At 43.2% G+C, this 25016-nt stretch overlaps 1 protein-coding gene across 2 annotated transcripts in view; it reads left to right on the plus strand.

Annotated features, from left to right (window-relative positions):
- NRP1 (neuropilin 1) overlaps positions 1–24749 on the plus strand; it is a 152959-nt gene extending 128210 nt beyond the window's left edge. For both annotated transcript variants that reach the window (XM_044424948.1, XM_044424949.1), the window contains exons 12-17: positions 515–574; positions 12383–12520; positions 14154–14425; positions 15671–15764; positions 18922–18978; positions 20161–24749. In XM_044424948.1, the coding sequence (XP_044280883.1) occupies positions 515–574; positions 12383–12520; positions 14154–14425; positions 15671–15764; positions 18922–18978; positions 20161–20453 (914 nt within the window). In that variant the 3' untranslated portion in view covers positions 20454–24749. The remainder of the gene's footprint in view (positions 1–514; positions 575–12382; positions 12521–14153; positions 14426–15670; positions 15765–18921; positions 18979–20160) is intronic.
- Positions 24750–25016: the final 267 nt, after the last annotated feature.

Raw genomic sequence — 25016 nt, forward strand, 5'->3', positions numbered from 1 at the left:
GCAAACATTTTTGGAAAACAGCCCCTTCCCCTCTATTTGTGATTGGGATTGTAAATGAAGCATTTGCAAGTCTTTTGTGAACAGAGACAAAATTCACATACTTGTCTAAAGTAATATTTTAAAAAGTCAACATGAATATACCCAAGGTAAGATCTAGATTTAGTTGCATGTAACTGGGGTGATGCAAGCTGACCTCTTTGCTGCTTCACCCCATAGCATCCACTCCAGCCCCTGCAATTGATATAAGAAGGGCTGGGAGACCCTGGTAAATTCAGTGAGTTGTAAAGCTCTGAGGTGAGAGAATCGCTCCAGATTACTGATTCTAGATCCAAACTAATCTTTACTGATGTTCTTCCTCTTGGAAAAAAAAGGAAAACGGGTCTTGATTTACCATTTGAGGTGAATGGACATGTGAATGCTCACATACCTATTTGCACAGTCAAGGGGCTTTTAAATGAGTTATGAATCTATCTTTTCTACTCTATGTGAAATACCATATTCAATTCCCTTTCAGGCAGTACCACAGCCGTGATAACAGAAAAGCCAACATCATTTGACACAACAATACAGCCAGGTATTTTTTATGGTTTCTGGTTAAAATGGAGTACACTGCACATTTGTATCTTGTTCCAAAGACAAATATAATGAATTGCAGGACTTTCTGGCTTTCCTTTCCTTCAAAGTCTCTGAAGTAGAAAGTAGCATCTGGTCTCCAAGCTCTGTACAGTAAATATTTTACTCCTTCCATCCACATGTATATGCAGTACAAAACTAGCTTCCCGTCTGTATCAGTGCATGCCAAATGGTGACAATACCACCAAAAAATTCAGATGCTGATCACAAACTGTACTTTCTGAGCAGGGTGGGAAAGCAATAACAAATTGCTATTCATCTATGATATAATATGCCTTGGTAAACTGAAGAGAGATAAATCATAAATAACCACAGAGACATACCATGTAAAAAAGCAGTATTTGCCAGTGTGTGTGTGTGTGTTTCTCTTGCCACAAACTTGGCAATTTTGCAATGTTATTTTCTAGCAAGAGTTCTTGAAAAGAGGTTATGCAAACTGCTAGCATAAACTTGGTCACAGAGGAATGAAGCTGTTAGTGGCAGCTGGTTCATTTTCCTAAATCAATACAATAGCTAATAGGTTTTAGAAAAGCTCTTAATTTGCAGCTTCACAGGGTTTCATGGTATGAGTTCTAGCCATTTTTAATATCCTGTATGGTGAAAGGAAAGGAAAGGAAAGGAAAGGAAAGGAAAGGAAAGGAAAGGAAAGGAAGAAAGAAAGTTCTCTCAAAGTCCTCCAAGTATGATCAGCAGTTTTAAATGCTTTGTGTTAATAATTGAGAAGAGGGGAAAAGGTCATTGTTCAGTTCCTCCCACTTCCTTTATTAAACCGCAATGAGGCACAGCCTCCATAGTAATTTATTAACAGGGTGTGTGTGTGCACGCCAGTATTTCCGCTACAACATGACATGAGAGGCTTTGCTCCAAGCAAAAAATAATGTACTAATAATGATGATACTTCCTTGAAGACAACAGTGTTGCAGGTCTGGCTGGTCGAAAGAAAAAGTAGTGAATTCCACTGTTGTGGCTTTTAACCTCAGAGTTTCCATGTCGTGAAGGTGAACACTTTCCCTTGCCTCAAAATACTTTCTTCCTCCTAGTTTGTTCAGTCAGCATATACTATTGTAAGCAACATCCTGTCCCCTTATTTCTTGGAAGGAACCAATTTATAAATTTTTTGCTCCACCAGTGTAAAAGAGTTTGTCTATACATTATATTGCTTGTTAACTCAGCCCAGAAACTCTTATTGTTTTGTTACTTTCAGCTATGCATGACTTTATTGTATTTAAGATCATATTCAAGAAACCAGGTTCTCTTGCTTACATTTCCTAGGAAAACTGATTTTTCATTACAAATGACTCCACTATGCACCATTCATTGTCCATCAATACCAGGATGCAAGAAATAAGATGGGTTTGCACAACACAACAGACCACAGTGGTTTTTTTTACCATTGCTGGTCTATCATGTCATCCCAATCCTGTTGTGATACTTCAACATGGTACATTTATAAACCATCCATGGTTTCTTTATACTATGATGTCTTGTTGTATCATCTGAACCTGGATGGTACAAAGGGCTGAACCAGTGAGCTTCTTGCTAAGTGGCTAGCCAGAGAGCACCACTGGCAGCTGCCATTTTGTGCCACTGTCAGAGACATACCTACCTCCTGCCTAAAGAACATCTTTGGGACAGGAGGGGGTCATCACCTGTGGCACGTGCACCTGAGAGAAGCCCCTTGGGCCTACAAGTAGGAGGAGAAGGAATCAACGCAGTGGTGCTACAGAAAGGTGGGTCTTCTCTCAGGTGTGCATACAGGGAGGCAGTGGGGGAATCAGCTAAGCTGCACTGGTACCAGCTGGGCATTACTGCCAAGGTGCTTCTCCTCTCTCCCGGCACACGTGTAAGAGGCTTTTCTCAGGCACAAGGAAGAACACGATATTTGTGAGTTTAGCTGTCATATTTACTTCTAGTCACCAGATTTTATGTGTTTGATTACATATGTTATATCCCAGAATTAGGAAGTCTTATATGTCACAGTAATCACTACTAAAGGGTAAATTATTCCTTAGCAAAAGAATATGTAGATGCTAGTAAAAGGCAGGGAACTCTTTGTAGTGAAAAATCTGAAGACATGAAATAGTTCATAGATGAATGTCATTGGCAATGGGAGGGCAGGATTTTGTTCAGAATTTTAGATGAGACTGGAGCAGGATCCCTATCTTCTTTACATGCAGGAATTGTGCATTCAGTATATTTCAGGATCTTATATTTAGACTCACTTTCTTGGGAATGAGCAAAGCATCAGCTGACGAAGTGATCTGTATGACCATAAAAACCCAAAGTTTGGGAAGCTAGGGCTTGGGCCTTGTTTTTATGGAAAAGAAGTAAATTCCTCCAGGGAGCTGCATAAAACCACTGAAAAACACTCAGAAGTGCTTCTCCAACCCTCTGCCTGACAAATCCTGCTCTGACGCTTGTGATCCCAGGTCCTCTGCATGTTTCTTCAGAGGTAGGTCCTGCCGAGTTCTGCAGGCTTGCTGCCAAGTAAGTGTGCATCCAGGTACAGCTTACGCACTCTAATCTTTAAGACAGCCAGTTTATATTGCTTTACCTAGGCAACTGACACATTGCCGCAGCCCCTCACACAGATCGATCAATGATCTCCATGCTGCAGCAAACATTTATAAAGTAACCGTTCCCATGGCAAAGAGAGAATAGACCCCACAGGGAGCTGCCACGAGGAGTGATTTGCACTGGACTCCCTGTGAAGGCTATAAAGTGTGGAGCATGCCTCCGTCAAGAGTTTCCAGCCATTTTAAACCGTTATACAAATAAGACCTGCTTTGCATGTCACAAGGACCCACAGCTCATGAAACCGTGGTTTGTCATAAGCCGGAGCAAGCAAGTGTAAACACGCCAGGAATGCTCCAACCCAGTATTGTGTGTCCCAGCCTCTGAACCAGGAATCGTGGTCTGCTGGGGGAGTGACAACCCCAACTCTGAACCCAGAAACAAACCATGGGTGCTAAATCTGGATTGTCTGTCCCACAGAAAAAGCACAATTCCACATTTGGCTGTTTCACTCCTGCTTGTTTGCAGCTACCCAGGCTTATTGAAAACTCGTTTAAATTCAGAATGGGCCTCTCCTTGTAGCATTTAGACATGATTTGCCTGTCACAGCTGCCCAGGGCACCAGCATGCTCACTTGCCCCTGCCTGTTTACAACTGCACAGCAGAGCACCGTGGCAGCAGCTGTGACAGACAAACCATGTCTAAATGTTGCACAGAGATCTGGTCTGAGTTTTGTCCATTAATGGCTATCTTTGGTTCAGGCTTTAGCATCCTGATAGTGGCCTTGTCTTCCCAGAGTTTCAGAATGCACATGTAATCCTCTTTACCATGCCCCTTCTTACAGTGAAAATGTGTCAAAAGCCAGTGGACCAAGAAAGTTGAATGGTTTAGCAAGGAGTTTGCTCAACTGACCATTAACGTAGAATATTAACTGTTACGGCTGGGAGCAACATGTGGCCCAGAGATGCAGCTGCTGGCTATTCTCACAGGCCAGATTTGTTTTAATTGCACAATCCCATACACCTTTAGGCTTTAAAAAAGTCATATACAGAGATTTTGCTGCACATCACACATCGACTCTACGTAATTCCAGCAGCTTGTTAGCCAGTGCTGCTGCATTCAGTGCAGCCTTTTTTTCTAAAGTAAAATTGACTATTTTTCTGGATGAGTCAGAATCAGTACAGCACCTGAGGATATCTTGTTGCGTTGGCTTGAGGCAGCAGCTCCCAGGTCTGGTACAGAATGGCTAACCAAGAAAGAAGCTTTACCGTTTGGTATATTGCAACAGAATGATTTGGAATATTGCAACAACAAAGCAAGTTTGTACCAGCTTGAATGGCCAACAGTAGTTTATTTATTTATTTATTTATTTATTAAAACATTTTTATGCCGCCCCATTCGCCGAAGCCTCGGGGCGGCTTACAACAAAAAATTTAAAATAACATTTTAAAATATATACAATAAAATACAAATATACACTATAAAACAAGCCGCCCTGGCCAAATAAAATTCAATAATATTAACATTTAAAATACTGCTTAAATAAAAAGGTCTTCGCCTGGCGCCGAAAAACAAATAACGACGGCGCCAGGCGGACCTCTCTGGGGAGCACATTCCATAACTTAGGCGCCACCGCTGAGAAAGCCCTCCTCCGAGTAACCACCCTCCTAACTTCTTCCATGGAGGGCTCCCGGAGAAGGGCCTCTCCTGCCGATCTCAGGGGGCGGCTGGGCATATAAGGATGTAAGCGCTCCTTCAGGTAACCAGGACCCAAGCCGTTTAGGGCTTTATAGGTCATAACCAACACCTTGAATTGGGCCCGGACTTCAATGGGAAGCCAGTGAAGCTGACGGAGAACTGGAGTCATGTGAACATAACGTCCAGTCCCCGTCAGCAGCCTGGCAGCTCTATTTTGGACCAATTGAAGTATCCGGACCGTCTTCAAGGGTAGCCCCACGTAGAGCGCGTTGCAGAAGTCCAAACGGGAAGTCACCAACGCATGTGTCACTGTCGCAAGGCAGTCATTCTCCAGATAGGGGCGCAGCTGATGAATTAGCCGAAGCTGGAGGAAAGCACTCCTCGCCACTGCTGTTACCTGAGCTTCCAGTGAAAGCTCTGGGTCGAGGAGCACTCCCAAGCTGCGGACCTTGTCCCTAAGAGGGAGTGCAACCCCATTCAGGACAAGGTTCAATTCACCCTCTCCGAAGCCCGATCCACCAACCAACAGGACCTCCGTCTTGTCTGGATTGAGCTTCAGTTTATTGGCCCTCATCCAGCCCATTACCTCGGCCAGGCACCGGTTCAGCACAGCCACTGCCTCACCTGGATTGGTGGAAAACGAGAGGTAGAGCTGGGTATCATCAGCGTACTGATGGTTCCGCAGCCCACACCTCCTGATGACCTCTCCCAGCGGTTTCATGTATATGTTGAACAGCAAAGGGGACAAAATGGACTCCTGCGGTACTCCATGGCATAGCTGCCATGGCGCAGAGCCATAGTCCCCCAGCACCACCTTCTGGAACCGGCCATTGAGATAGGAGCGGAACCACTGCAAAGCAGTGCCTCCAACCCCCAATCCCGCAAGCCTATCCAGAAGGATACCATGGTCGATGGTATCGAAAGCTGCTGAGAGGTCCAGCAGAACCAACAGGGACGCACTCCCCCTGTCCTTCTCCCTGCACAGGTCATCATACAGGGCAACCAAGGCAGATTCAGTACCGTACCCGGGTCTGAAGCCGGACTGCAATGGGTCCAGATAATCAGTTTCATCCAAGAGTGCTTGGAGTTGTCCCGCCACCACTCGTTCTAACACCTTGCCCAGAAACGGGATGTTGGCCACTGGTCTATAATTAGTGGCCATCTCTGGATCCAGTGACGCCTTCTTCAGGACCGGTCGGACTACCGCCTCCTTCAAAGGGGCCGGCACCCGACCCTCCCTCAGAGAAGCGTTAACCACTTCCAAGATCCAGGTTCCAATCCCGTGCTTGGAATCATTTATTAACCAAGACGGGCAAGGGTCCAAAAGGCAAGTGGTTGGACGTACTCGACCAAGCACCTTGTCCACATCATCGGGCCGCAATAACTGAAATTCATCCAATAAATCTGGACCAGACGGCAGCGTTGGTGTCTCCTTTGAAACCTCTGAATCAATAGTGGTGTCCAGCTCGTGACGAATCTGAGCGATTTTCTCCCTGAAATGCCTGGCAAAGTCGTCACAGCGGGTCTTTGAGGGTGGAATCAGGTCTTCCTTTGGACCTGGACGGACCAGGCCTTGCACCACTCGAAAGAGCTCCGCCGGACGGCATTGTGAGGAGGCAATGGAAGCGGAAAAGAATCTCTTTTTTGCCGCCCTCACCGCCACAGCATAGGCCCGATAGTGGGCTCTTAAGTGTGTTCGGTCAGATTCATCTCGTGATTTCCTCCACCTACGCTCTAGTCGTCTCCCAACCTGCTTCATCGCCCTCAATTCAGGAGTATACCAAGGGGAAGAGCGGGCTCTGCCCGGTGGGAGAGGACGCTTAGGAGCGATCGTGTCTACAGCCCTGGTCATCTCCCCATTCCACAGTTCGACCAGAGCCTCGACAGGAGCACCCGTCTTGTCAGCCGGAAACTCCCCCAGGGCCTTCAGGAATCCTTCTGGATCCATCCGGCTCCGGGGGCGGACCCACATAATCGGGTCCGCACCCTTACAGAGGGAGAAGTCGCTCTCGAGCATAAACCTCACCAGGAAGTGATCTGACCATGACAGGGGAGTCAAGCATAAATTACTCACCCTCAGACCACCCTCTTCCTGCCCCGTCGAGAAAACCAGGTCCAGAGTGTGTCCCCGTTCATGGGTGGGGCCGGTGACATGTTGAGACAGCCCCATGGCCGTCATGGAGGCCATGAAGTCCTGAGCCGCCCCGGTCAGACTAGCCTCGGCATGGAGATTGAAGTCCCCCAGGACCAACATCCTGGGGGTCCTCAACACCAGGTCCGAGACAGTCTCCGTCAGCTCAGGCAGGGAGACTGTTGGGCAGAAGGGTGCGCGGTACACCAACAGAATCCCCAGTCTGTCTCGGTCACCCAACACCAAATAGAGACACTCCAGCCCTGGTCTCGAAGGGACCGGAAGTCCCGTGAGGGAGATGGAGGCTCGGTATACCAAAGCGACCCCCCCTCCCCTCCCCTCCAGCCGTGAGCAGTGCTGGACCAGATACCCGGGCGGGCACACTTGGGAGAGGGCAACATCCCCCCCCTCTCCCGCCCAGGTCTCCGTTATGCAGACCAGGTCGGCCCCCTCATCCACAATCAGGTCCTGGATGAGGGCAGATTTGTTATTGACCGACCTGGCATTAAGCAACAGCACCGTCAGGCTGGAGGGGCGACTGACGAGACTCCCTGGCACCCTCTGGCTGGGAGCAAAACCAGAAGTAGGGACAGGTGTCAGCCATCTGTCCCTCCTTCTTCTATGCGGACACGTTAAGCTCCCAACGCTGTTACGTCCCCTGCCCATAACCACCTCAATGGCGGCACCCGTGCGCTCCCCAGGAAACATAAGCGGCAGCATGGCCAGGGACGACTCCATAAAAAGATTTAAAATACTACTAAAAACACACACACACACACACACACACACACACACTCACCCCTCACTCACAGCCCAGCAGGAGGGCCTACCATCGCCAAGCGCAAGCCCCTGGCCAGCCCCGCCCCCTGCTCGGCCACCCGAACGGCGGCGACCGCCCTTTGGCCGACGCCCTTTGTAGCCGCCGGCCCTGCGTCCCCCGCCTCGTCCGAAGCACGCCTGCCACACGTGCTGGGGCGTGGCGGAGCAGCCAAGTGGGCGGTGGATGGCGGCGCGGTCTTACGCGGCAAGGCAGCGGCTCCCCTCCGGCGCGGCGCGGTCTTATACAGCGAGGAGGCGGCCCTCCTCCGGCGTAGGCTGCCGGGCGCAGTTGGTGCTGCTGTTGGCGCGCTCCTCCCGCGGGCTTTGTAGCCGCCGGCCCTGCGTCCCCCGCCTCGTCCGGAGCACGCCTGCCACACGTGCTGGGGCGTGGCGGAGCAGCCAAGTGGGCGGTGGATGGCGGCGCGGTCTAGTTTGGCCTTGTCACTTGGCCACCTGAAAGCATCACCCACTGCCAATGAGCTGAGCAGTGGGAAGCAGTTTGCGGGTCATGAAGGCCTCATCACACACCTCCCCGGCTGCGGAGCCCTGGAAACAGCAGAGGAACACATGATGGGCACTCTTTGCTTGCTACTGAATGCTAATCAACCATCTTTGGAACAGGGAGTGATGGATTTCACACCTGGAGGGGAAGTTCAGATCTGCCCGCTGCCACACACTAAGATGGAGGAAAGGGAGACTGGGTGTGGTTCTGTGCATGTGTCTTTGTGTGTTTGCTTCTGTGTGTGAGAGAGAGAAGCAGAGAAAGAGAGAAAACAGAAGAGAGCTGTGTGTGCATATGATAATGAATAGGAAAGTGCAGGGGAGGTGAGGGAAGGGGGAGACAGACCCTGTCTACCACCGATTCTGGCCATAATCACTGTCTGTATGGAGTGTCCCAACCTGTTGTCCATACGGAACTCTTGGGAGCAAAAACCGTGGCCCACCCATGTTTTAAATGCTCCAATGTGATTTGGGGGGGAGGCATCTTCTCTCTCTCTCTCTCTCTCTCTATCTGTGTGTGTGTGTGTGTGTGTGTGAGAGAGAGAGAGAGAGAGAGAGAGAGAGAGAGAGAGAGAGAGAGAGAGATTTAATCTGTATTTAATTCACAAAGGGCAATTGGACTTTATCATCCATTAATTTAAACAGTATATTAAAATAGGAGTCTAGCCACTTTGGGTTGTTACCTCACTTATGAGAAAAGAAGTCCGGAGCTCCTGCAGGAGATATGAAGTGGATCACTTGTGTTTTATTCTTATGCAGTACCTGTACTAACACAGTTAAAAATCATTGTCTCAAACTAATGCAGACTGGAAGTAGAACTCCATGTGGCACAGCTGACCTGAACCTCTTCTGCAATGCAGATGTATGATCTTAAGGCTGGAGTGCAGAACTTCCTTGGGGTGGATTGCCCTTTGGGGCCCAGAAGACTAGGCTTTAACCCAATATGCACTCTATATTGAGAGAGAGAAAGAGAGTTTTCCTCCCTTTCTTTCTATCTCTCTTTCCTTCTTTCTCTTGATTTATTTCATTTAAAAACATTTTTAAATGATTGAGATGTGACTGTGCAGCCAAACAGCAGCGGGTCGCAATCCACCAGTGGATGACCAGTGTGGTATGCCATCTTTTCAGGCTTGTCCTGCAGGAAAAGAGGATTGAATTGTTGCGCTATTAGTCTTCCTAGCTGAAGCCAAAGCACAATTAATCATGACAGCAAGACAATACTTCAACTATGAGTTACTCAGGACTGCCATGAGATTCTTGGGAGTGTGTTTTCCCTTTTTTAATTAGGGATTATTAAAAAAAAAGAGTTATGTCTTCAGGCATTGACCCTCTTAGCCGTTGAGAGAGAAGGAAGGGTGATTCATCTGGGAGTTGTCCACGGTTAAGATGGGCATTTTCTTCCAAAGGTTCTTGACTATATGAAAGGAATTTGGCATATTTTGAAAATGTTTCTGAAAAACAACACAAAAGAATCCCACTCATTCTGTTGAAGGGCTTTCCCCACTGAAATTCATCTGGGAGTTGTCCACACACAGGTTCCATTGAAAACTAATAAACTGTTTCATGTAAGATCATTGGCACAACTGAAGAGATGCTGAAAACAAGATATGATCTCATCCTGACCAAAATAGGCTACATAATGCCAGACTTCCCTTGTTTTACAAGGGGATTCTTTTGAAGCTTGTTTTGTCTTTGGTTGGCTGTAGGCCACATTTGTCTCTCTTTCCTTTCTCAATGTATTCTTTTAAATGCTGCCATCTTGTGGGCCAGTTCAAGTGTATGTAAAAAATTTGCTTTATTTGATTGTGATTACTTATTAGTCCTACAAAGACTTATTAGTACTTGTAATATTTTAATCACTTTGCAAAAGCAGGAAATATAAGCACCCAAAATGTCTTACAGGTGTTGGAACAATAAGTAATAATTGCTTACATTCTTTTCACCTGGAGATCCCTCTCTTTGAAATAATTATTTTAATTGCATTATGGGATACATGCATAGCCCAACACCCAAGTCATGCATAGTTTTGTAATCATACATATAGTTTCCATATATCCTGAAGTGCCTGATCCTATCTAATCTTGGAAGCTAAGCAGGGTCAGGCCTGGTTGAAATCTGGATAGGTGTCTTAATTGTTATGAACTGCCCAGAGAGTTTTGGCTATGGACAGTATAGAAATGTTTAAATTAATAATAATGCATAATTCATAGCCAAATGTAACTAGCTGTACCAGAATGGTGACTGAGATGGTACAGTCAACATCTGCATTTTGGTGCACATCTGAATGTGAATCCAGAATATGGAAGTACATGCAGTTTGCCTAACACTACAGTTCTTGAACTTGTTTCTGTACCTGGATTTTATCTGGACTGGTGTGAAAAGGCAGAATGAAATTGAAACGTTAAAAAATATTCTTCCAACACTGGGAATAGTTTTTCTAGAGCGCTAATAAACTCTTGAAGTACATGCCCAGCAAGCAGATGCAAGAAACAGATTATTAAATGTAGATCAGGAATTCAAATATTGAGGCTACCTTTCTACGGTTGCTAGATAGGCTCCAAAGTCCATCAGGAAATCCTTCTAATAGGGTTTTAACGTGTCACATATTCTCTGAAATTGGAAAGTAACTGAGCAGACCCCTCTTTCATAGAGCTCTCTACAGACATCAGCACCCCCAGTTGTATCTCAGGAAGCAAGCTAATGCATGGGAGAAGTACATTACATTTGTAAGTGCTGAGGACTTTCACATGAATGCTGTTCATTAAAATTGATGTGATTTATTGTCCGTTGGTGGCTCCATTGATCGTTGGCATTGGCAGGTCCATTAACCAACATTAAAAAGTAAATATTACTTTCAAGGCATTTCAAATGCAGTTATAGCGACACATCTATATCCTTGTTACAAGTCTTATAACACCATCTCAGCTGATCTGTCCACCGAGTAGAGCATTCTCTCCCATGATTGCTGGTGTTTCTCCAGAGTCTCCAGGAGAGAATTTATTTCTTTCTTTATTCATTCCAGTTCTATACCATCCCACAGTCGAAGCTCTATGGGCAGTTTGTGCAGTCCATAAAAACAAGATATAAAAATACAACAAAATATAATCAAATAAAGATATTAAAAAGTTTTAAGCCACTAAAGCGTAGATCTTTCCCATCACCTGCTACTAGATATTTTATATGGAGGTACCAGTCACTGAACTTGGGACTTTTTACAAGCAAAACAATGCTCTGCTATTAAGTCCTGATCCCTCCCTTGACGTAGGAATGTTTCCTGAATTTTGTTTTTGCATGCAAAACTGTTCAAAGTTCTGGATGTGAATCTGATCAAATGCCCACCCAAAATATTTGCTGATTGTTGAGCACAAGGACACATTTCTCTCATTTCAGTTCAATTTCTGCAATTTTTCTAATTTGGGCAAATGTTCTCAGTAGATTGAATCAGTCCTAATTTAGTCTGTGCAGGAAATTCATACAGATAAGAGCAGATCCACACAAATGTGGAGAGATTCAGACATATTTGGGGAGATTTACACATGTTTCCTAGTGATGCAGAAGGAACAATGATCTCAAATGTGAATGAAAATTGGGGACAAGATGAGCAGTAGGAAGGAATTCAGAGAATCCTCCAGAGCAATCTCAAACATCGCTCAATCCGTTCTTCAGTGTCATATCTCAAGGTCAAGCTGCTACTTGTGACCCACTCCTGCTGATAAAGGGAACAGGACTTGGTGCCAGAGATGGCCCAGTGGAGGGACCCAAGGCTGTGAGATCCTCACATCTGGCACTGCCCTTCCTGGTTTGTGCCAAGCCATCATTTCTTACTACATCCAGACCAGCAAACTATGGTCTGGTGCTTGCTCTGCAGCCAAGATTGTCTCATCATCTGATCTTTATCAGAAAATGGTGCCAGAGTCAGGCAGATGTTATTCAAATGCCTTGGACAGATGTTGGATTTAGTAGAATGAGTTGGATGTTGGATTTAGTAAAATGAGTTGGAGAGACATTTAAGAGGAACAATGTGCAGTATTAGCTTACCAGTATACTTCTCTCTCCCTCTCCCTCTCCCCTACTCCATTACTGAAGAGCTCCCAGCATATGGCTTCAACTGTGGATTTGGCTACAGTTCTCAGAAAACAATCTGCCGCTGGGAGGATGATGGCCAGCTAGAGCTGAGGTGGACAGTGCTCACGAGCAAAACGGGGCCCATTCAAGACCACACAGGTAACGTGGGGTTCACAGCTGGTGCAGTGGTGGGTGGGAGTAAGGAGCAAGCTAGACAGCTTTCAGAGGCTTGGTATTTTATGTTACCAGATTTTGCATTGATGAAAAGGTCTGTGCACTTTGAAATTCCTTTAAGAAATATTGAGGCGATTAGGCTACACCTGTAACTTCAGTTACCCCTTTGTCAGGAGGGCTTCCTTCTTAGTAAGATCTCGAGATGCCACATGCTTACCGCTTGTTTTTCAATGCTACTCACAAAACCCAGTGAGCAAAGAGCATTTTATGACCCAAGTGCCTCTCCATAATTGCTCGCTTTTTAGTTATGCAAATAAGTCAAATGTGCGAGCAATGACCCATCCACCCAACTCCCCATCTCCACTTTCTGTGACCCTCCCCCACTTTACTTAATGAGAATGACAAGGAAATTAGACAAAATTGGGCTCCTTAAATTTAGAGACACTTTTAATTGAATCTCAAGACAAGTACATTTAGTTTTAGGGGTTAGGGGGAAAAAACTTAAAATACTTTGACTATAAATGGCACTGTACAAATAAATGGCATCAAATTAAGCAAAAGGCAGTTAGATGAAATGAAGGCTGTAATAATGGGGAAAATTGATGCAAAGTAAAATGAAATGACTCAGTAAGATCTGACATTGAAGGGAGGTTAAAAGCCATGTTAGCCAAGGACTGACAAAATCTAAAAGGCATGCATAAGTTGAGCTCTAATTAAGACAAGGAAGGCAGAGTTCCTGACCCTGAGCTGCAATAATATTCTTGAAATGAAAAATATTTGAACTTTGCCATCAGTGTCTGGAGACAAGCACAACTTGTTCTGTCATCGAAGAACTGGGGGGAAATGATATTCCTTAAATGAGGATTTGTCATCACCAGGCTTTAGAATTTCAGGTACCTTTTACATTCCAGAGCCATAATCTAGAAATATTTCCACAGAAGCACCATGGATCTGGTTTCTTCTTTTCTGGTACAGCTCTCTCTTGTTGAGCCACTATATAATAGAGCAGAGCAACCACTATCCCACACCAAAACAGTTGTCACTGTTTTACATGGGAAAAAGTGGGATAGACATATATTGACAGGAGTTGGCTGATTTCAGAAGCAATGCGGGGAGTTATCCCAGAACCACAAGCAGGCATGCTGAGTGGTGGTGGCACCACACTGAGAAACACCAGTAAAACTATGGCTGTATTGCTCGTGCCACCACAGTCCGTGGGCTGTGGCAGGTCACTTGGCTGGCTGGCTTCCTCTCGATGGATCCCTCCCACCTCCTTCCTTCCGCCATCTACTGCCCTTCCCCGCATAGTGTCATTCAAACATAAGCAAAGTCATGCTCCTTTCCTTCCCCACCTGAATGGTCCAGTGCCCTGGAGCCTTCTCCTTTGTGAGATCCTGTGTAGGGAACGTCCCTTTGTGAAGCTTTGTGACTTGCTGGTAAGGAGACCGTCAGGCCAGAGGGGAGTACATCTGATGACCTTCAAGCCTTTTCCAGATTTACAGTTCTGTCACAAATCCTCAGAAAAGGCCAGATTGGATTTGGAATGCTTAAGGCTTATCAGGCTTAAGGGAGCCAAAAATGGGCCATTATTTCTAATGCAGTATTTTTGTCACAGCAGGAGATGGCAATTTCATTTACTCACAAGCTGATGAAAACCAGAAAGGCAAAGTTGCACGGCTCATCAGCCCCATCATCAACCCACAGAACTCTGCACTCTGCATGACTTTCTGGTATCATATGTCGGGTCCCCACGTTGGCACGCTAAGAATCAAGCTGCGCTATCGGACACCTAAGGAGTATGATCAGGTTTTGTGGATGCTGAGTGGAGATCAGGGGGACTTCTGGAAAGAAGGGCGGGTCCTTCTCCACAAATCCGTGAAACATTATCAGGTAGGCAAAGAAATATCAAAATGCAGAGCCCATAGCTCAGTGTTAGAACAAATATTTTGTGTGCCAGAGCTCCCAGATACAATACCCACAACCTAAGCTGAATGAAAATTCAAGGGACTGAACCCCTGCATGTACAAAACATACCTTCTTCCAGTGAACTATGGCATTTCTGCCATTAATCTATTTGTTATTGCCTTTTCCCTGTCTTTCTACTCCCCTGCCCCCCCCCACACACACATACGAGAGAAAGAGAGAGAGAGAGAGAGAGAGAGAGAGAGAGAGAGAGAGAGAGAGAGAGTTGCAGTAGCTAAAACAACTTAAAATGTAAGTATCTCGGAGGCTAAACATGACTTTGCATGGTGCTCTCCAGAAAGCAGTGTAGCAAGGCAGCCTCTGGGAGCAGGAATTCCACAAGGAAGGGCACCACTAAGAAAGTGCTCTTTTTGATCACCATCAGCTTTGTCTCAGGCAGCAAGGGATCTGCGGAAAATCCTCTCAAGGGACAGGGACAACTACCATAGCAAGGCAGCCTTGGAGCGTTTTTACACAGGAGGTTTAAAGACATTCTTGCTTCAAAAACATTAGTAGATCAAACATAGATTAACCAAAATACAGGTTGCATTCTGAAATACTCATTTGCATTCTTATCTGCATCTTCTTTCCAATTAATAATAGTCGTATGGTAACATAAAGAGTATAAGAAGAAGATGAGGAGGGCCATTCAATCCACTTCTGTAAAAATGGCCAAGGTCAACATCAACTAGTAACACCAATGAACAATTTGCATAGAGGAGACTGTAACTGTATGTTTGCCTAAACTTATATTGCAGCGGGACAGAATAGAGACAATGTTTTCTGCAAATTATCCCCCATGTTGCAGTTGCAACTACACTGCCAATATTGCTGTTCCTTAATAGTTTAGAAGAAATGGCATCTGCTGCCTTGAAAGGTGACAAACTGTGTCACTTTGCACTTTTCAATGATGTTCTTGTCTAACAGTAGTAGTAACGGTTGGAGAGCCAGTGTGGTGTAGTAACTGGAGAGTTCCACTGGGACTTCAGGAATTTAGATTCTAGTCCCTCCTCTCAGTCATGGAGTTCACTGGGTGACTTTTTGCCAGTCCCTGACTCTAAACCTATCCTACCTCACATGGTTGTTGTGAGGATGTCCTAATAACAGCAACACCTAAGCTCTATTTAATGGCTATCACCTCTAAACAAGCAAACTATAATTTGATTTTTCCAGGTGATGGTGGAGGGAGAAATTGGAAGAGGAAATGGAGGAATTGCAGTGGATGACATTAACTTTGACAACCGCATAGCACCAGAAGAATGCCGAAGTAAGAATCACCTTTCAGGAACCTCTTGTGCAGAAATTGTCAAGTCTGTTTGCGGCAGCTTTGTACATAGATGCAAGAACCTATCCTTTTCAGTTAATTATTACTATTGTTTTCTAACAACAATGATTTATGTTTAGCAATGCCACAGCCTTAGGAAGTACAGATGGCCACAGGAAGAACAGCTGGACATGGAACCAAACAGAAAGGAAGCAGCCCTGGATTTAATCCTAAAGGGAGCTTCCCAGGATTTAGTACTTATTTAATTAATTTCTATACTGCCAAATAGCCAAAACTCTTGGGAAAATTTACAACAGCACATTAAAAATACCGTATAAAATGTGCCATATTAAAACATCATAACATGCTTACCATACACTATTTAAATTTATGACTATGAGATGTGAATGTTGTTGAACCTATTGGAAATAGTATTCACAGTATGACCAGACTAAACACACATTTAAGTGGAAAATTGCCAAGGAAATCCAACAGTCACATTTGATTTCATTGAGACCCTTCTCTGAAATGAGAGACATGGTAAAAATGAAATTGAAAGGAGAATCAAAAGGTTAAATCCCTTCAGAATGCTTAGAGGTTAATCAAAACCACAATAAGAGCCCAGCTGGACTATGCAGTATAGCTAAGGAAAGGTAGCACCAAGACCAAGAGGTCATGGTTTAGGAGGAATATCAAGGAAGCTGTTAGAGAAAAGAAGGCTTCCTTCAAAAGATGGAAGTCTTGTTAGGAAAACAGCAGAGAGCACAAGCTTGTACATAGATGCAAGCAGGCAATAAAAGATGCACCAAAAAAAACCCCCAGAAACAAAACAATTTGAGGATCATACCACTAACTACATCAAGGGCACCAATAAAAAATTCTTCATATATTTCAGGACCAGTGAACCAAGTAGGGAGCCAGTTGGACCATTGGACCAAGGAATACTAAAAGAGACTGAGGAAATTGCAGAGAAACATAATTCTTACCTGTCTTTACTGCAGAAGATATAAAACAGATACCTGTGCTGAAGCACATATTTTATGGAAGGCAATCTAAGAATCTGAGGCAAATAGTAGTGACAGAGGATGAAGTTCTCAACTGTATTGACAAATCAAAACATAATAGATCACTAGGCCCGTATGGTATCTGTCCTAGAGTTCTTAAATAATTCAGATATGGAATTGCTGATCTTTGAATAGAAATGTGTAACATGTCCCTAAGTGCAGTTTCTTTGCCAGACAGTGTAAAACCAATGTTTAAAAAGAACCAGGAGTATTCAGGGCATTGCAGCCGGGTAGCTTAATCTCTGTTCTGGGTAAAATGGATTTTAAAATATTATTAAAGATAAAATTAGTAAGCTTATAAGGGGATAAATTGTACTGGAAAAGAATAAATGTGTCTCCTGCCAAAGTAAGTCCAGTCTCACTAACATTTTAGAGTTCTTTGAGAGTGTCAATAGACGAGTATGGTAAGTATCGCTTACTTGGATTTCCAAAAGACTCTTGACAAACATTCTTTCCAAAGACTCCTGAGCAAACTGTTGAGTTATGGTATAAGAGGAGCTGTTTGGATCACCAACTAGTTCAATAGCAGAAATCAGGGAGTAGGAAAGAATAGTAATTTCTCTCAGTTGAGGGTTTGGTTAGGACAATCCTTTTCAATTTATACATAAATGATCTGGAATTAGGAATGAGCAGTGAAGTGGTCAAGTTTGCTGAGCATCCCTAATTATTCACAGTGGGTTTTTGAAAACAGACTGCAAGAAACTCCAAAAGGATCTCTTTAGACTAGAAAAATGGGCACCAGAATGTTGATCAACATAAGCTGGTGCAAAACATCCCAACTCCAAATATAAGCTGATGGGAACTGAGCTAGCAATGACTGAACAAGAAAGAGATCTCGGGGTTGTGATGGAAAGTAAAGTGGACCCCTTGCCTAATCCAGCAAGGCTCTTGTCTTTCTAAGTAATCTAGAGCACTGATAGTCTTACTTTGTCCAAAGTTAGGCACTTTCTGGGGGCTTAACAAGACTTAACTCCACACAGGATCAAGTTGTAAGTGGCTTTCATGGAGCAGGAATGGTTCTCTCTTCTCCAAACGAGGGATGTCATCTGCTGAAAGACGGCTAAGTCAATTCATCCTAGACGTTTTATTCCATTAAAGTGCAGTTCTATTGTCCCTGAGATGACCTCCCACCAGAATCATCCCCATCCTTGTTTTACAGCATTTCCTGAAGACACCAGTCTGTGACCCTTGCATCTAGTTCTGTGCATACTATGGGTGATACTAAGATTTCATACAAAGTCTTGTTGATAAGACATCTATAATTAAACAATACTGTCAGCTATTTTACTGTGCAAAAGCCTAGTTTCTAGACTCTAGAAAGGGTGTGGTCAACCAGGCCACAGTTCAACACCCTGCCTTAAGTCAAGTCCCTGCCAAATTTGCCATAGTGGCAAAACAATCAACGTTTGGCCACAAACTGCAATGGAGGCCTAAAAAGGGAACACATTGCCCTTTTTAAGGCCACTCTCATGGTTTACCGCTGAATTTCAGTGGCAACTACCAGCTGATTAGCTGCAGCTGCCAACAAAATCTGGCAGTGTGGGTTGAAAGTGGGCCCCAGAATCGCTGGAGTTGTCCAGCCCTGCTGTGGAAGGCAATTCCACAGTTAATGCCACATGCCTCTGGTCATTTAGGTGGAATCCTGGTCAGCGACTGTGTGCCTTGCAGTTCAAAGTGCAGGTCTCTGTTCTGAACCCTTCCTTCCTTACGTGTTGCAGGCAGCAAAAGTATTTCTTGCAGTTAATGACTGCTTGTGTATGATTAAGGCTCTTAGAAGATTTTACAGCACTTGGCTTCAAGATTATAAATACAATGAATGAAACATGCTAATTTCACCTACTGATTTTCATTTTCCAGAAACAGAACCCCCTGCTGATAGCTCTAAAACTGTGCCAAATTGGGGTGGAGGGAAGACTTTTAGACCCATTTTTCTTCTTTGCTAATTTTGGGAGACCAGGTTAATGAACAGCTCTGTCAAGCTGACATAATCATGCCCTGAGACAGAAGAAAAATCCTCAGTACCATTATTGCCAGCATGATAGCCAATCAGTATTTGTCAGTCTAATAATCAATGTCAATTTTCTTTGCTTTGCTAGAGTCAAATGATGCAGAGAATGAAATAGACGAAGCTGAGCCAGATATTAATCAAACAGGTAAAGTGCTTCTTTAGTTAAAATTTGGCTTGACTGTCATATGAGCCATAACTTCATGTTAATTTATTTCAAGCCCTGTTATAATAAGAGCTCTCCTATAAACGCATTCAGGGATTATTTACTAATGCACATGTAACCTTTAAGTTGTGTTCCTGCTTTTAAAATATATAAGGTCTCTTTAAAAGATGCTATGCATGGCAGCATTCAGTCGCACACAATAGGGTTTTTTTTTCCAAGATATAGCAGGTGGCATGAGAGATGCATCATTACCCATAGTGTGTACTGATTTTACGGAACTGTCATGTTTCAAAGACTGTCTGGGGAAATCAACAGTGGCATGAGTGCAGAACATATTATGTGGAAAGGCAAAGCAAGGACTTGTTTTCCTTGCATCTGACCCACAGGCTGATCATGGTGGGTTTTGCAAAATGGTCTTAGGCTGCAGCAAGCGACATTTGGGAACAACATTGGCCTCTGCCTGCAGAATAATTTGGCAGTATGCAAACAAATCTAGGAACCTGGACCTCAAAACAGGTGTTAGGTTCATTTGGGAAAGTTCATTTGACTCAGAACCTTGCTGTTTCTGATGTGTGGAATTGGCTTTTCACGCTGAAGGAAAACTTCATTAGAGGTTAGGATGCAAAACTTTATATAGCAGGCATTGTTCCTGCACAGCAGGATTCCAAAGCCTGTGTTTCCAGCAGTTTTACCTCTCCTTCCAGCCACCTGATCAGGACCTGTCAGGAGTAGCTGCAACAAACAAACAAATAGAAAAGCCCCTATGTATTTTACAAAGATCTTGTTTCTCCCATGAAACACTCCAGCCTATGGATGATTTAATTTCCCACTAAAACACAAGATCTGAACTGCAGTATGCATGCTTGAGAATTTTGCATCCATTCTTTTGTGTGGCATGATTTATCCTACAGGGTAGGGGTATTTTCCTTAGTTTCTTACAGCAGGGCAGGGTTTGAACCATTTAGAATGTCATTTTCAGAACAATTTTTCTGCGTATATAGTTTAATAAATAATTATGGCAAGAGACAAGGATAAAAAACATTCATGACTGAACAAGTTCCTCCATCCAGATAATCCTTCTTATTCCTCCTTCAATGTCTCAGCCACAGTTAGTCAGCACTGAAGCTACCACTGTGACATTAGCTGCTCTTTCTTCCGCTGCAGGTTACACTCCCAATTACCGTGAAATTGGGAAGCCCTACAATGACAACGTCTCCAGGAAGCCTGGCAACGTGCTGAAGACCCTCGACCCCATTCTGATCACCATCATCGCCATGAGTGCGCTAGGGGTGCTCCTGGGGGCCATCTGCGGTGTCATTCTGTACTGCGCCTGTTGGCACAACGGGATGTCCGATAGGAACTTGTCTGCACTGGAAAACTACAATTTCGAACTTGTGGATGGTGTGAAATTGAAAAAGGATAAACTGAACACACAAAATACTTACTCAGAGGCATGAAGGTATAGGAACAGCTAAAGAAGTTTCGGAGAATTGAGATGGAAGGACATCTGTCTAGCTTATGCTGGGGGACTGTGGATCTTCTTTTACTGTACAGGCTGAAAACTGCGTTGAGGACGCTGAGCCAAGCTTTTCTCAGGAGCTTCAGTGAGTGTAACAGATATACTAAAACATGGACAACAATCTGTGTTAAACAATCTGAATCATGTACAGTCTATTTCTGTTTTCTCTCTTAATTTGAAATTATCAAATGCTGGTGTTGAGACCAAGTATGATTGACTTAAGAGGGGGTGTTACTTTTTTTATGATTTTTTTTCCCTTCCTTTCCTTTCCTTTCCTTTCCTTTCCTTTCCTTTCCTTTCCTTTCTTCCCTCCTTTCCTTCTCAGCTTTGTTTCCTTCTTCCCACCCACCCCCTACTTTGATAAATAACATTTATTTTTTACTGTGCAAAAATCCAAGATGCTGTCACAAAGTGTATTTTGGTGGGGGTCCTTTGGATGGACATGCTGTCTGCAGCTCAGTGCCCGGAAAAGTAACCACAACTTAATGGATTCCTGAACCTGTATTTGTGTATAATTGCTTGTGTTGTGCATAGGCAAAGGAGGGTTAGGGTGTTTTTGAGGGGGGAAAGGGTACTGCAACGTCAGTACTGGTATAGTGTGTCAGCCCTGTTTACCAAGCAATACAGTCAGAATTTTATTGGTGTTTCTCAGTGTTGTACTAAACTTCGTGCTTGTGAATTCCATTCAAGAAATATGTGCCATCAACCAGAAAGAACCGGCAAACTGCGCGTACTGCCTGGAACGGCAACAGAAACAAAGCAAAAATCCTTGGCACTGGCTAGTGTATGTCCTCTCAAGTGCCTTTTTGTTTGTACTGCTTCTCATTGTGTTAACATTCACTCCAGCTTTGTCTCTCTCCAGTTCAAGTCCTTGTCCTTATTACTTCCCCGGAGGGCTCACTGACAAGAAAGTATATTTTAGTGTAAGTAAACCTTGGGAAGGCAAGGGCTAAAACAATTGGACAACTTAGCAGCTTGATCCTTCCACCTCCTGTATTCCAATTTTATGTCTCTGGACCATTTTTGTACAAAGTTGCAATATTTCCCCTCTTCCTCTTCCTTTTATCGTTCTTTCATATAGAATGTATTTTCAAATATAAGTGCTCTCTTTCTCTCTTTTGCTCTCCCTCTCTTTTTCACTGAGTAGATCGTTACATAAGCATTTGCCATTGCCAAGGAAAGGAAAACTGCAGCTTTAATTTGCTGGTAATGGCAAAGAGGATTTTATTAGACTTTGTGTTTTGTTTTGTTGTTGTTTTGTTAAAGTAAGGGAAACTTCTTTACTCTCCAAAGTTGAACTTTGGGTTTCCTGTTAACATCATAAAGTAACAGTATCCTTTTTTCTTCCTTTAGTAAGCCATGAGATAAGTCTGAATTCTTTACACAGCATTCATATTAATTGAGATGAGGATTTTCTTGTTTCAAGCAAAGAACATTCTTGCCATTTACTAGCCCTGATATCTAATTTAAAGGTGATTATCTCTATGTATAAGTCATTCATGCTAATTAGGGTTACACCGATGCTGCTACAAATAGATGGTGCTGTGCTGGCTTCTTCCAACAACAGGTTTGCTTTTTAAAAAGCATATAAAATGCTAACCCTGAAGTGGAATAAAATATGGCAGAATGAATCCCAGTAGCATTCTTAGGGGAAGAATGTTTCAAGCCAGATTCTTACACGTGGGAATTGGGCACCAGATGCTTCTTTCATTGGCTAAAACAGAGCCCTTGTCTCTACGATTTTTGTATTTCTTTTTCATGTGCATTTGATTTAATATTGAAAAAGAATGTCTACATAAATTACTTGATAACTGATGCAATGCATTTAGGAATTGAATTGTTCTCCAAAAGTCACAGATAAGGTCTTAAATTTCAGAAGGGGGCAAATCAACACATGGTAATTTTGCCTCCTCAGGTCTGCATTGTAAATATTTTGATCAAATGCACCCTTCCATAGTCAGTTGATGTAGCCACCAAAGAACAAATTTCTGAAACCTAGGTTTTGTTCTGGTTGTTGTCAATATGAGTTATCACCCAAAGAAGGATGTTTTCAATTTAAATATTCACCTTAAAAATCCTTGGCAAAAAGAGCTTGCAAATCAGAATATAGTTACCCCAACCTCCACTATAATTGGAACACTCTGGTTAATTATTCCAAAAAGATCAAGCTCAAATAAATTTCTCCTGCCCTTGTTGCATGTAATATTTAGTTGCATCATGTAATTATTGGTTCTTCCTTGGGGGCTGCTTGTCACACAGTCATTTTAAGATCTGTGATTCAAATGAATGCAGATATCATTTAAGAAGGATAGAGTTCATTACAAAGACATGAGCTTGGCAAAAGTCCAGAATCAATGAGTCAAATGCTTGGCTTTGAAAAAGGACTTGTTCACACACATGCTTCTGCCTTCTACTAAGTCAGGCCGTTGGTTCATCTAGCTGAGACCTGGCTATGTCCCCAGGCCTCAAGGCAAGAAAGAGCCGTCCTAGCCTTCCTGTACAAGTTGCTTTTGCAACTAAAAGTGCTGAGAAATTAATCTGAAGCTGTTTGCCTGCAGTGTGTGTGCTTTACCCCTCAGCCACAACCTGTCCTTGATTATTCAACTGTTGCTGACTCTTAGTTAAATCTATGAACGGTCTCCATCGAAGAGCATTCTGCTGGAGTTGTCGCTGGATAATGTGAAAGTTTTATCTGTGACAGCTAATTCACAGATGTAAGTAATCATATTGTGGCACTACAAAACAAGTGATTAGCATGATGTGCAAACTCCCCTCCATCTCAGTGGAGTACATTCTCTAATATCTAGTGCCAAAAATACTGTGCTAGGAATTGTATAGAGACCAGAAGTGACATGTTCACTTTCTATCCAACACAGGAGTGGGAATCCTTGACCCTCCAAGTTTTGTTGGACTGCAGCTCATGTTAGCTGTAGCCAGCAGACGCTATCGTAAGGGACGATGGGTGTTGTAGTCTAACAAATTCTGGAGGACCACAAGTTCCCCAACCCTGATTGAGCAGTACTAAGCTATGAATGTGTACTCATAAAAAAGCCCACTATATTCAGTGGGACTGATGTCCAGAGAAGTGGGCACAATGTTGCAACCACCTTGCATGGATCTTAACTGCATATGTGAAGAAAGTAACATCGCAAGTAGCTCACAGATGACAACTCGGAATACATAGGCATAAATAGGCTCTGCATATCTTCTCCCACATTCCCAGCTGAAAGGAAAAACCCCATTCCCAGAAGCCTAACTAAGTTTATTTGAGAAACATTTCAATTTGTTTAAATGGATGTGGGGTTAGCAATTTGTTTTGTTCTAGTTGGAACAGCAAAGGTTTTGGCTGAAATCCACCAGACATTGCTGCTATGTATTCTTCATTTGTTTCAACAGATGCCAACACCACAGAAACAAATGGAGTTACCCAAGAGCAGTGCTTGGGCATCCAATCCTTTCTCCCTGTATCGCTGTCCTAAAATCTGCTATGTGAACCAATAAATCCCTGTAGGAGGACATGATGTCAGGCCACAGTGATATCACGGAAAAAGCAATGTTACATGAAAATTACCCAGTACAGGACGGATGTAATTCCAGCATCGATATTTGAGTTTCGTGAGCCAGAGTGCTATTCGTATGAATAGAACTAGGAAACCCCATCAGTGTAGCTGCTTAGTCCTAGAAAAGAACATTAACAACTCAATTTCTTCAAACTAGAATTGAATGAAATCTGCCCTTCAGCAAAGAAAAAAAATGATACTGCAACTTTAAATGGAAAAAATATCTTGCACTGATAAATATATTTAAAAATTATATGTTTATAAAGTTATTAATTTGTAAAGGCAGTGTTACAAAATGTTCAGTTTATATTGTTTTAGATTGTTTCATAATTTTGAAAGTGTAAAATAACATATTTTTTCTTTATCAAAAAACTATAAAAGTCTTCTGTAGTAAAATGATTTCATTTTACTGGTATATTATTGCTTCATGTTTTGTAACATCATAAAATTTTGTGCAAATTTTTTTACAGAAATTTTTTATTTTCTATGACAATATGACACTTTTAAATTGTTATTTCAAAATGAACAGCAAAGCCTTAACTTTAAATGACGTTTGTATTCTCGGACACTGAGTAGCATTAAAAAAAAAAGTAGGATTGAATTGTAATTTAAATTTCCAGACAATGACTACTACATTCCAAAGAAACAGTTGAATTAAACATTTTCATAAAATATCCCATACCTTCATGGTTTTTATTATGCTTACAGCTGTACTAGTTTAAAACAGCTTGCTTTTGAACAATATCGTTTAACAAGCACAGATGTTGCAGCTCTCATTTGTTAGACAAAAATTTCATCACGTGGAATTTAACAAAGCAGCACTGAAATACCAAATCTGCCTCCCAGTTGCCTCCACATCAAATTATGGGCCTGACATCAGCTCTCAAATGCGCAGGTTAAAGTTCCCAAATACACTCTGTTAGCAACAGCATCCTCTTTAT

The sequence above is a fragment of the Varanus komodoensis genome, unplaced genomic scaffold (assembly GCF_004798865.1).
Source record: "Varanus komodoensis strain SLA01 unplaced genomic scaffold, ASM479886v1 scaffold15, whole genome shotgun sequence".
NCBI lineage: Eukaryota > Metazoa > Chordata > Lepidosauria > Squamata > Varanidae > Varanus > Varanus komodoensis.